Below are 13,896 nucleotides of genomic sequence, written 5' to 3' on the forward strand. Positions count from 1 at the left end.
TGGAGAATTCTGTAGGCCAGTCAACCGTCCCTAGCTCTGTTGTGAAGTTACTTATTGAGGCCTCGTCATGGAATCTAAAAGAAACTTTGCTGTATTCCAGTGGTTATTTACAAATGTTTGTTAAGAGGAAGGTGGGGTAGTGGTCAGTAGTGCTGTCTGTAATTATCCCTGATTTAAGGGGGGCTAGTAGTATATTGGTTCATATATGGTCAGTTATGGTTGCACTTGTCTCAGCCTGGTTGGTTTAGTTATTGATGCTATGAGAAGTGTGTTGTTCATATTATTGATGAAATCAGTTACAGGCTGATCATCAGGTAGGCCAAGGTTGATGTTGAAGTCTCCAGCTAAGAGAAGGTGGTGCTTGTTCATTTGGTTATTTGTCATTAGTGTCTTTAATTTATCACTAATATTTGGGATGTTTGTATGAGGCATCCGGAAGATGGCAGCGATTGTTATAGGAGTCTTCATGTTTTTTATGGTAAAATTTGCAAAAATATATTCTCCATAATCATCACTACAGCAAGTTGTATTATAACAAGATAGTTCATTAAAGTAATAGAGTGCATTACCACCTCCAACCTGGTATGGTCTGGAGTTGTGGATTGTTGTGTATCCTGGTATTGAGTAGATATCTATTGTGTACTGCTTAAGCCAGGTTTCAGTAAGAATAACAGGAGAAGATTGTCTTTAGGGAATCAAGGAGTGCCAGGAGGTCATCATAGTGTTTGCTTAGGAACCTGAAATTGTAATTAAGAACTGACCAATTATGTAAGTGTATTTATGTAAGTGCATTTGTACGTGTGTGTTTGGGGGTCTGAAATGGACTAAGCTAATTTACAATATTCCTTATGGGAACAAATTCGTTCAGTACTGGCACCTGAACATACTTCTGGAATGAAATAATGTCGTAAACCGGGGGTCCACTGTATTCTTAAACTTACCCCATAATTTCTACCCTCCTTTGCCTATACTCATACTAGCCCATCTATTCTCTAACAGTTGTTTACATCTTACCCTAACTGCCTCCTCTTTTAGTTTATAAACCTTCACCTCTCTCTTACTCTCTGCTTCCATTTTCCTTGTATCCCATCTAATTTTTACTTTATATGAAGCTACAACTAAAAAGTGATCCGGTATATCTGTGGCCACTCTATAAACATGTACATCCTAAAGTCTACCTAACAGTCTTTTATCTACCATGACTCCCAAAATCGTAATGACACAATTGCAAACAAATCATACCACGGGCGGGGATAGAATGTATTGGTAGATAAAAGACTGTTGAGTAGACTTCAGGATGTACATGTTTATAGAGGGGCCACAGATATATCAGATCACTTTTTAGTCAGTTAGGGTAAGATATAAACAGCTATTGGAGGATAGATGGGCTAATGAGAGCATAGGCAATGGGGTCGAAGAGGTATGGGGTAGGTTTAAAAATGTAGTGTTAGAGTGTTCAGCAGAAGTTTGTGGTTACAGGAAAGTGGGTGCGGGAGGGAAGAGGAGCGATTGGTGGAATGATGATGTAAAGAGAGTAGTAAGGGAGAAAAAGTTAGCATATGAGAAGTTTTTACAAAGTAGAAGTGATGCAAGGAGGGAAGAGTATATGGAGAAAAAGAGAGAGGTTAAGAGAGTGGTGAAGCAATGTAAAAAGAGAGCAAATGAGAGAGTGGGTGAGATGTTATCAACAAATTTTGTTGAAAATAAGAAAAAGTTTTGGAGTGAGATTAACAAGTTAAGGAAGCCTAGAGAACAAATGGATTTGTCAGTTAAAAATAGGAGAGGAGAGTTATTAAATGGAGAGTTAGAGGTATTGGGAAGATGGAGGGAATATTTTGAGGAATTGTTAAATGTTGATGAAGATAGGGAAGCTGTGATTTCATGTATAGGGCAAGGAGGAATAACATCTTGTAGGAGTGAGGAAGAGCCAGTTGTGAGTGTGGGGGAAGTTCGTGAGGCAGTAGGTAAAATGAAAGGGGGTAAGGCAGCTGGGATTGATGGGATAAAGATAGAAATGTTAAAAGCAGGTGGGGATATAGTTTTGGAGTGGTTGGTGCTATTATTTAATAAATGTATGGAAGAGGGTAAGGTACCTAGGGATTGGCAGAGAGCATGCATAGTTCCTTTGTATAAAGGCAAAGGGGACAAAAGAGAGTGCAAAAATTATAGGGGGATAAGTCTGTTGAGTATACCTGGTAAAGTGTATGGTAGAGTTATTATTGAAAGAATTAAGAGTAAGACGGAGAATAGGATAGCAGATGAACAAGGAGGCTTTAGGAAAGGTAGGGGGTGTGTGGACCAGGTGTTTACAGTGAAACATATAAGTGAACAGTATTTAGATAAGGCTAAAGAGGTTTTTGTGGCATTTATGGATTTGGAAAAGGCGTATGACAGGGTGGATAGGGGGGCAATGTGGCAGATGTTGCAGGTGTATGGTATAGGAGGTAGGTTACTGAAAGCAGTGAAGAGTTTTTACGAGGATAGTGAGGCTCAAGTTAGAGTATGTAGGAAAGAGGGAGATTATTTCCCAGTAAAAGTAGGCCTTAGACAAGGATGTGTGATGTCACCGTGGTTGTTTAATATATTTATAGATGGGGTTGTAAGAGAAGTAAATGCGAGGGTCTTGGCAAGAGGCGTGGAGTTAAAAGATAAAGAATCACACATAAAGTGGGAGTTGTCACAGTTGCTCTTTGCTGATGACACTGTGCTCTTGGGAGATTCTGAAGAGAAGTTGCAGAGGTTGGTGGATGAATTTGGTAGGGTATGTAAAAGAAGAAAATTAAAAGTGAATACAGGAAAGAGTAAGGTTATGAGGATAACAAAAAGATTAGGTGATGAAAGATTGGATATCAGATTGGAGGGAGAGAGTATGGAGGAGGTGAATGTATTCAGATATTTGGGAGTGGACGTGTCAGCGGATGGGTCTATGAAAGATGAGGTGAATCATAGAATTGATGAGGGGAAAAGGGTGAGCGGTGCACTTAGGAGTCTGTGGAGACAAAGAACTTTGTCCTTGGAGGCAAAGAGGGGAATGTATGAGAGTATAGTTTTACCAACGCTCTTATATGGGTGTGAAGCATGGGTGATGAATGTTGCAGCGAGGAGAAGGCTGGAGGCAGTGGAGATGTCATGTCTGAGGGCAATGTGTGGTGTGAATATAATGCAGAGAATTCGTAGTTTGGAAGTTAGGAGGAGGTGCGGGATTGCCAAAACTGTTGTCCAGAGGGCTGAGGAAGGGTTGTTGAGGTGGTTCGGACATGTAGAGAGAATGGAGCGAAACAGAATGACTTCAAGAGTGTATCAGTCTGTAGTGGAAGGAAGGCGGGGTAGGGGTCGGCCTAGGAAAGGTTGGAGGGAGGGGGTAAAGGAGGTTTTGTGTGCGAGGGGCTTGGACTTCCAGCAGGCATGCGTGAGCGTGTTTGATAGGAGTGAATGGAGACAAATGGTTTTTAATACTTGACGTGCTGTTGGAGTGTGAGCAAAGTAACATTTATGAAGGGATTCAGGGAAACCGGCAGGCCGGACTTGAGTCCTGGAGATGGGAAGTACAGTGCCTGCACTCTGAAGGAGGGGTGTTAATGTTGCAGTTTAAAAACTGTAGTGTAAAGCACCCTTCTGGCAAGACAGTGATGGAGTGAATGATGGTGAAAGTTTTTCTTTTTCGGGGCCACCCTGCCTTGGTGGGAATCGGCCAGTGTGCTAATAAAAAAAAATGTTGAAGAAGGAGGTTCTACTTCTTCAGGAGGAAAATAGGAGCCTGAAGCTTCGCATAGATGAGTTTGGGAGTAAGTGTGAGAAGGATTTAGCTGGTAAGGAGGAAATGGTCACCAGCAGTGATAGTGGCAGCCGCTTTAAGTGCCAAGCGGTTCACAGTTCAGGAAGAAGGAAGATGAGGAGAGTTAATAGAGAAGATGTGAAGGTAGGAAATCGATTCTCTGTTCTCCAAGACGAGTGTACTTCAGTGGTTAGTGAGGTTGAAGGTACCACTGATTCCCCTGCTAATCAAGGTAAGAATATTTTAATAGTAGGCGATTCTCAGGTAAGATATATGGACCGTGCATTTTGTAACAGAGACAGAAAGGTCAGACAGAGAGTGTGCCTTCCTGGAGCTGGTGTTGGTGACATAGTCAGCAGGTTGGATAATATTATGGCAGGTAATGGGAACAAGCCCATTATCTGTCTTAGTGCTGGGGGTAATGACATTGGGAAGGGCAGGAGAGAGGAGCTGCTGGATAAGTACAGGTCAGCCATAGAAGTAGTTAGGTCTAAGGGAGGGATCCCAGTCATATGTAGCATCTTGCCTAGAAAGGGAGTGGGCAATGAATGGATGTCTAGGGCAATTGGTATAAATTGCTGGCTAGACAGGTACTGCAAGGAACTTGCAATCCCATTCATTGATAACTGGGACCTATTCTTTGGCAAACGTGATATGTATGCAAGGGATGGGGTTCATCTCTCTGGGGATGGAGTGGTTGCATTAGCCAATTCGATTGAGAGGGTAATTGATGACTTGTCTAGGAATTTAAACTGATAGATTATAGAGGTATGGGTGTTTGTGGGAAACAATCAGGCTGCAGCATTAGGGTTAAAAACAGCAGTTATTACCGGGATACCTCAGGGATATGTTTAAAAGACAATATTCAAAATAAAGTTGCTAGTAATGGCAAATCAATTGATCAACAAACAAAGAGAGATAGTAGAGGGCAACGAGTGACTAGCTCCCTTAAGGTTTACTATACAAATAGTAGGAGTCTAAGAAATAAGATAGATGAGCTAAGATTACTTGCAAGTGTAGGTAATATAGATATTATTGGTATAACAGAGACCTGGTTCAACCTGAAAGATAGAGAAATGCCTTCTGAATGCAACATACAGGGTTATAAACTATTCCACACTGATAGGGTCAACAGGAAGGGTGGTGGAGTGGCGATGTATGTCAGAGAAAATTTAAATTGTTGTCTTAGACATGATATAAGATTAGAAACATCGAACACAGAATCTGTTTGGCTACAGTTTCTCGAGGGACGTGACAAATTAATTTTGGGTGTGATTTATAGGCCCCCAAACCTTGATAGGGAGTGCAGTAAGCTGTTATGGGACGAAATTCATAAGGCATCTAGATATGAAAATGTTGTGATAATGGGAGATTTTAACTTTAGACAAATTGATTGGAACAATATGACAGGAAATCTTGAGTCTAGTGACTTTCTTGATACGGTTCAGGATTGCTTTTTAGAACAGGTTGTGACAGAACCAACTAGAGGAAACAATCTGCTTGACTTGGTTCTTGCCAACAAAGATTCACTAATTAATAATCTTGAGGTTAATGATGAGCTTGGGGAAAGTGATCACAAATCACTTAGTTTCAATATATCATGGAATTACCCAGATAACTGCAATCAAATCTCTGTCCCAGATTTTCGCTTGGCCGACTTCATGGGACTGAAAAATTACCTGGGTGGGCTAAATTGGGATGTCCTGACTATGGGTCAGGTAGGTGATCTTGGTTGCCAATATGACGTTTTTCAGAGCATAGTTCTAGCTGCCCAGACAACTTTTGTTCCGAGTAGGGAAATTAGATCTAACAAAAATGATCCCAAATGGATGAACAATAGATTAAAACATCTCATTGGTCAAAAGAGAGGCATATATAGGCGTATCAAAAGAGGGGATGGGCAGTTAAGAAATCAATATATTCAATTAAAGAGAGAAATAAAGAAAGGAATAAGAAAAGCAAAAAGGGATTATGAGGCTAAGGTCGCAAGGGATTCAAAGACTAACCCAAAAGGGTTCTTTCAGGTATACAGAAGTAAGATTAGGGACAAGATTGGCCCACTTAAGAGTAACTCTGGTCAGATCACTGACAGTGATAAGGATATGTGTGAAATTCTCAATACCTACTTCCTCTCAGTTTTCACCCAGGAAAATACTAGCGATATTCCTGAAATAATAGATTATGTAGAACAGGATGATAATAAACTATGCACGATTGCGGTAACTAGTGACATGGTCCTCAGACAAATAGAGAAACTAAAACCTAACAAATCCCCAGGCCCTGATGAACTGTTTGCAAGGGTGTTAAAGGAATGTAAAGAGGAACTTAGCATACCTTTGGCTAATCTTTTTAACATATCACTACAAACTGGCATAGTGCCTGATAAGTGGAAAATGGCAAATGTAATACCTATTTACAAGGCAGGTGACAGGTCCTTGGCTTCGAACTATAGACCAATAAGCCTTACCTCCATAGTGGGAAAATTTATGGAATCAATAATTGCCGAAGCAATTCGTAGCCATCTTGATAGGCACAGATTGATTAATGAATCTCAACACGGTTTTACAAAGGGGCGTTCCTGTCTTACGAATTTACTAACTTTTTTCACTAAGGTGTTTGAGGAGGTAGATCATGGTAATGAATATGATATTGTGTATATGGACTTCAGTAAGGCTTTCGATAGAGTTCCACATCAGAGGCTATTGAGGAAACTTAAGGCACACGGAATAGGAGGAGAAATTTTTTCCTGGGTAGAGGCATGGCTGACAAATAGGCAGCAGAGAGTTTGCATAAATGGGGAGAAATCAGAATGGGGGCACGTCACAAGCGGTGTTCCTCAGGGGTCAGTGTTGGGCCCGTTGTTGTTCACAATTTACATAAACGACATAGATGAGGGAATAAATAGCGACATAAGCAAATTTGCTGATGACACCAAAATAGGCCGTCCAATTCATTCTAATGAGGACACTAGAGCACTCCAGGATGATTTGAATAGACTGATGCAATGGTCGGAGAAGTGGCAGATGCAGTTTAATATTGACAAATGCAAAGTTCTAAATGTTGGACAGTTAAATAACCATGCCACATATAAACTAAATAATGTAGATCTTAATACTACTGATTGCGAAAAGGATTTAGGAGTTCTGGTTAGCAGTAATCTAAAACCAAGACAACAGTGCATTAGTGTTCGCAATAAAGCTAACAGAATTCTTGGCTTCATATCTAGAAGTATAAATAATAGAAGTCCTCAGGTTGTTCTTCAACTCTATATATCCTTGGTTAGGCCTCATTTAGACTATGCTGCTCAGTTCTGGTCACCGTATTACAGAATGGATATAAATGCTCTGGAAAACGTACAGAGGAGGATGACAAAGATGATCCCATATATCAGAAATCTTCCCTATGAGGTGTTTACCTGGAGTTTACCTGGAGAGAGTTCCGGGGGTCAACGCCCCCGCGGCCCGGTCTGTGACCAGGCCTCCTGGTGGATCAGAGCCTGATCAACCAGGCTGTTGCTGCTGGCTGCACGCAAACCAACGTACGAGCCACAGCCCGGCTGGTCAGGAACCGACTTTAGGTGCTTGTCCAGTGCCAGCTTGAAGACTGCCAGGGGTCTGTTGGTAATCCCCCTTATGTATGCTGGGAGGCAGTTGAACAGTCTCGGGCCCCTGACACTTATTGTATGGTCTCTTAACGTGCTAGTGACACCCCTGCTTTTCATTGGGGGGATGTTGCATCGTCTGCCAAGTCTTTTGCTTTCGTAGTGAGTGATTTTCGTGTGCAAGTTCGGTACTAGTCCCTCTAGGATTTTCCAGGTGTATATAATCATGTATCTCTCCCGCCTGCGTTCCAGGGAATACAGGTTCAGGAACCTCAAGCGCTCCCAGTAATTGAGGTGTTTTATCTCCGTTATGCGCGCCGTGAAGGTTCTCTGTACATTTTCTAGGTCAGCAATTTCACCTGCCTTGAAAGGTGCTGTTAGTGTGCAGCAATATTCCAGCCTAGATAGAACAAGTGACCTGAAGAGTGTCATCATGGGCTTGGCCTCCCTAGTTTTGAAGGTTCTCATTATCCATCCTGTCATTTTTCTAGCAGATGCGATTGATACAATGTTATGGTCCTTGAAGGTGAGATCCTCCGACATGATCACTCCCAGGTCTTTGACGTTGGTGTTTCGCTCTATTTTGTGGCCAGAATTTGTTTTGTACTCTGATGAAGATTTAATTTCCTCGTGTTTACCATATCTGAGTAATTGAAATTTCTCATCGTTGAACTTCATATTGTTTTCTGCAGCCCACTGAAAGATTTGGTTGATGTCCGCCTGGAGCCTTGCAGTGTCTGCAATGGAAGACACTGTCATGCAGATTCGGGTGTCATCTGCAAAGGAAGACACGGTGCTGTGGCTGACATCCTTAAGGACCTGCTCTGCATGGGTCAGTAGGCCTGTTGCAGTGTTCCTTCTTTCTTATGTTCTTATGAATGGTTCAGAGAACCGACACGTTGATAAATTAGACACATGTGCAACTCTTGGGTATCTTCATCTACAATCCTGTCAGACACTGCAACTTCTTGGGATCTTAATACTTGGGAATTCTTCGCTTGCCTAACCCTTGGGCACGACCTACTTCCACATTGAACAAATGTGACACCACCTACATCTGCTGCACCTCTCCTGCCTACGGTTCATAAGCTGCTTATCCGCCCATATGCCGTATTCTATTCAAGATTGGTGGACTGACCACATCGACTCAAGGTTGAGGGACTGATTACCTCATTCTCCTCCTGTTCTTCAAGTTTCTCCTATGTATGGACTGATGAAGCCACTGTATGGCGAAACGTTTCCTGAATAAAGATACCCAAGAGTTGCATATGTGTCTAATTTATCAGCGTGTCGGTTCTCTGAACCATTTATCTACAAACCGACATACTACTATGTAGAATGCTGCTTGTTATGCAGAGCATTTCAGGCAAATTAGGTCAGTTTTGTCCCAGGATGCTACCCACACCAGTAGATTAGCACACAGATGAGTGAACGTGTACAGCAGGTGTCTTATGACAACATCCTAATATTATCCAGCTGTACTGGAGATTTGAAGTCTAGACCTCAATGTTGAGCTAGCGATAGAGCTATGGGACTGCAGTGTCTACATTTGGAAATGCACTCTCAGGTTTGTAGTATTATGAAATCATTTTAAAACCAGATTCATTGATGCTGAGCTTCATAACAGTTTGCTGAAGCTCAGCATAGAGATTGGTGTCCAAGTCCCCTGGGTGAGCATCGGTTAACTTTTAGAATGCTAGTTTGTCATTACTTCACTGGTATTTTTTTTTTTTAAGCTGCAGAAAGGTTAAAAGGGGTTCACTAGGCTGTCCATATTTTAACTACAGGTGGGCATGCTTTAATAGTGCTTCACTTTACAGTTCTTCGCTATACAGCATTTTGCTAATACAATGGTTTTCAAGTATAACCATTCTTCATTAGTTTAGACTTCCTACAGTGAATTTATTCGCCACTCACTATAAAGGAGAAAATAGTTTAAGGACAGTAATGTGTACTTCATTTTCATTTTTTTGATCTGGCTCTATTGCTCACTTACTGTAAGATTGTATAAGAACATTATCAGGCATTTATATGTATTTGAAAGTGAAAAAAAGCTGTTTCACTTTATAGTGATTTTTGCTTTACAACAGTAGCCCAGAACCTATCCTGCTCTGTAAGTGGGGCCCTCCAGTACTGTAGTACAACACTTAACTGCTAAATTATCAAAACTAAGCAAGATGTGTGCACTCAACTATTTGTAGTTAAAGGGGGCTCCTTGCAGTGAAGAGGCTCTTGATCCGAGGAATTGGACCCTTTGGTCTTCCTCCGATTGAAGCTAGTTATGTCCCATTCCTCCCATTCCCTGTCCTATCCTCCCATCCCTCTCCCCATCCCTCCCCTTTTCCTTTCCTGTTTTCAGCCTTTGAGGTTGTTTCCTTAGGCATTGCAGTTCGTAGCCCTGGGAAGGGAGTCAAGGGTCCATTCCACTCCGTTGAGGTCCTTGGCGGTGGTGTAGTTTGCCGTGGAATGTGGATCACCTGAAGGTGTCCCGATCCCTCTCCAGTCCCCCAGGGGATGGCTTTGAGTGTCTTTCAGGTGATGGGTGTATCTCTGGAGGCTGCCTGTCAGATTCCGTGGGGTGGTAGCCGATGGAGGTATGCTATGTGGAAGGAGTCCAGCCGCCCTCTTGTCCACCAAGGTGGCTCGGCGGATGTCAGGTTGCTATCCCAGATTGCCCATTTACTGGCATGAAGGGCAGGGTATGGCCCAGGTTTCATGCCACATCTGCCCTACTTGCGGTGTTGGGGTCCTCTTGGGCAAGGAGGGGGATTGACGGCCATCTTTTGCCTCCTAGGAGCTATTCCTCCACTACAAAACAACAAAGAAGTGACATAACCATGGAGTCCCAAATCCAGTAACCTACTCCCCCCCAGGCTCCTTGCTGATACCACACCCTGTTCTGACCCTGCCTCGTTATCTGACTACTCTTTGGACATTCCTAATACCCCTGTACCTCTTGCTGGTGCTGTTTCATCACCCACTTCAAGTACCAGGGTTTTGACTAACTCCTTCAATACGTCTGACCTCCACTCTTCTTTGACTATTCTTCCGGCTTCTCCCTCTACAATACGACAATTATCGGATCGCCCGCCCATCCCATGTCGAACCAACTCTGGTCCCACACCTAAATGCCCAAGACAATTACCTGATGATACTTCTTCACTTCCTTCTCGTTCTACTCAGAAAAGACCGGCAAGTCACGCACTCCCTTTCCATGCTGTTTCAAGATACACGATGGACTAACTTTTTTTACTTGACAACTGACTTCCTCTACTGCCTATCTTTCCGACCATAGTATTGGCGGCGCTCCTATGCCATGTTCGTAGATATATATCCTTTCATGCTCTCATGAGTGTATGCATCATCACTGTCCAAAATGCTAACCAAGCTCACGATCTCTCTCTCCTTACAACTATCGATACTATTCCTGTAACCATTGAAAAACATCATGCCCTCAATTCTTGTAGTGGTACTGTCATTCTGCTCCGTACCATTGTCCAGTAGAATTTCCAGACATGTGGCAATGACATTTTGGAACAGCTAGAACTCCAAGACCTCCTAGTCCTCAAAGTAGACACTTATGTCCTCCCTGCCTGCAGGCAGAGGCGATTCCCTTGCAATGTAGCTCGCTTAACTTTTGACTGCTGTGAGCTTCCGTCCTCTGCATATATTGCCGGACACCATTTACAAGTTTGAAAGGTGATCCCAAAACCGCAACAGTGTAGAAATTGCTGGCAATTTGGTCATCCAGCAAAATATTGCAGGTCCATGGCTGAATTCCCAGTCTGTGTGCTGACGACCATAGCAATATGTCTTGTAATCTACCTCCCTGTTGCCTTAATTGTCATGAGGCTCGCCCATCATACTCTTCCCTTTACCAAGTTTACTTAAATAAGCGTGAAATCCGTTGTCTCAAAGAGGCAGAAGGCCTCCCATATGCTATGATAGTCTCTCATCTATGCCTCCAAGGAAAACTTACCTGTATTTCTTATTCTCAAGCTACTAAACGTTACCCCCTCCTCTGGGATCCCAGCCTCCTCTGTTGTCACCCCTTCCACAGTCACCCCTGTCTCTAATTCTTTTGCTGTCCTGGACTTAGTCCCTACCTTGGCACCTCATTCTTTTCTCACCTCTTCCTCTTCTCACCCGCAAGCTTGTGTCTACAAAACTTCGTACAACACCTACTGCCCATCGCCCCTCTCCTCCGAAGTCCAAAGCATCCCCATTGTTAAAATCTTTCATCCCTCCTTTCCTTCTGCAACCTACTCATTTTTCCTTCCCAGTCTCTGTACCCAGTTCTTCACCTGTAACTGGCTCTGTTATGAGTGTGGAGGTTCATCCTCCTCCTCATACAGTACCTTCTTCTCCTGTCCCCTCCCAAGTTTCTTCCTCTTTTGTCCCCTCCCAGGCCACCTCCTCTCCTGTCCCCTCCCAAGCTGCTTCTCTAGTTACCTCTACCCTTTCGTCCCTCCCTGCTTTGGTAAAGTCCATCATCTCCCTTATCTTTATTCACCCTCTTCCATCTCCAATATTGTACCACATACAATGTTCTTGTCCTCTGCAACACGAAGCTATCTCTGAATATATAGAGGAGACTAGACCAGTGATGGACACCGATCCACCTCCTGTTCTTCATTCTTCTCTGTCTGCACAATTTTCATTGCAGCATCTCAATCCTTTGCTGCTTAAAAGTTTTCCGCTTCCTCCACATGTGGACTTTTCTAATCCTACTGGTCCATAGATACGTCTACCTTCAGATTTCTTGTATCTTTCTCTTTGCAAATCATAGCTTATTTACAGTGGAATATCCGCAGCCTCAGAGGTAACCGGGGTGAGCTCCAAGTGTTGCTCTCCCAGTTTTCCCTTGTTTGTGTTTGTTTACAAGAACACAAATTATGCTCCACTGTTATCCATCCCATCTTGGGCTATGATTTATTATATTCATCGGATCCTTTTCCCAATGGAACCTTTATTGACAGTGCACTTTTTTTATGTACCAGTATTCCATACCGTCACTCTTTGTTCATACTTCGCTGCATTACACTGCAGCCCATATCCTCTTGAATAAGTGGTATACAATCTGTTCTTTGTATCTTCTTCTTGGGCCTTATCTATAACAGATGTTGCATTTCTGATTTCTTCCTTACTGTCACCACTTATGTTACTTGGCGATTTTAATGCCCACCATTTCCTCGGGGGGGGGAGTGTCTCACTGTGACTTCTGCGGCATTCAGTTAGAGGCTTTTCTCTTTTCTCTCCCCTCCATGTTTTAAGTACCGGTACTCCCGCCCATTTTAGTTAGTTTAATATGTTTATTATGCACCCCATACCCATCCTGTGGGCGGTAGTCAAAAGATTACAGAGGTACATAATTGGTCCAGGGACTGGACTCCAAAGTTTTGATAGCTGAGCAAGTTACAGAGGTAATGAATTCACAATTTACAAAGGTAATGAACTCCAGGTAGGTCTAGTCACAATCATGACAAGTTACAAAGGTATTTACAGATTACAGAGGTACGTAATGGGTCCAGGGACTGGGCCCCAAAGTTTTGATGGCTGAACTAGGTACAAGGTAATGAACTCACAAGTTACAAAGGTAATGAATACTGTAAGAATGGTTACTTGCGTTTATACATGGCTACAATCATGAACAAATTATAGAGTAATGAGCAATTCACACTTCCACACCCGATCACACTTGTAATGAGTTATTGGTGCAAATATTGATTGTTGAGTCACACACACACACACACACACACATACACACACACACACACACACAGGAGCTTGGACTCGACCCCTGCAACACAACTAGGTGAGTACACACACACACACACACACACACACACACGTAGTGTAGTGGGTCACAAGCGCCAGGCTCCGAGAATCTTAGTGCTTTTAGGGCGTGTTTTAGCAGCTAGAAGCAACCAGTGTTAGTGACAACGTCAGTGAACAACCCTACAAGTGATAACCAAAGTATTAGCAAAAATAAATAAAGTAAAGGCGAGAGAAAGCCTGAAATTATACAACAAAATTTCAAAGTGCCAGTTCGTTGAGGCCTAGTTGGCACTTGTTGCCACACTGTTACAAATATACAAAGTACAAAGCGAGTGACTAAAGAGAAAAGATCAAATAGAATTAAGAGAGGTTGGCTAACGACAAACTGTGATTTAGCACACAGCGTGAACAAGCTAGTCAGAAAGGGGATATATATATATATATATATATATATATATATATATATATATATATATATATATATATATATATATATATAATATCACAGTAAACATTATATATATATATACATACATATACATAAATATATATAAGCAGAGAAGGTGGCAGCAGTAGGCCTGAGGAAGTAGCGCCGCCATAACAGGTTGGGTGTCATCACAAATAAGAAGTGTACTTACCAAAAGTGAAGTGTAAATTATAAAAGTAGCAGTATACAAGTGATAAGTGTGGTAAATGAGGACTCAAAAGGGCAACGAGAAAAGAATAGCTGAAGAAGTCAGCG

General features: G+C 42.4%; 1 protein-coding gene across 1 annotated transcript in view; it reads left to right on the top strand.

Moving 5' to 3' along the window:
- Positions 1 to 13,896, top strand: part of LOC128696519 (zinc finger protein 271) — a 48,095-nt gene that overhangs the window by 12,075 nt on the left and 22,124 nt on the right. Inside the window, exon 3 of the mRNA XM_070081344.1 lies at positions 4,870 to 4,876. Coding sequence (XP_069937445.1) covers positions 4,870 to 4,876 — 7 coding nt within the window. The remainder of the gene's footprint in view (positions 1 to 4,869; positions 4,877 to 13,896) is intronic.

The sequence above is a fragment of the Cherax quadricarinatus genome, unplaced genomic scaffold, assembly GCF_038502225.1.
Source record: "Cherax quadricarinatus isolate ZL_2023a unplaced genomic scaffold, ASM3850222v1 Contig2399, whole genome shotgun sequence".
Taxonomy (NCBI): domain Eukaryota; kingdom Metazoa; phylum Arthropoda; class Malacostraca; order Decapoda; family Parastacidae; genus Cherax; species Cherax quadricarinatus.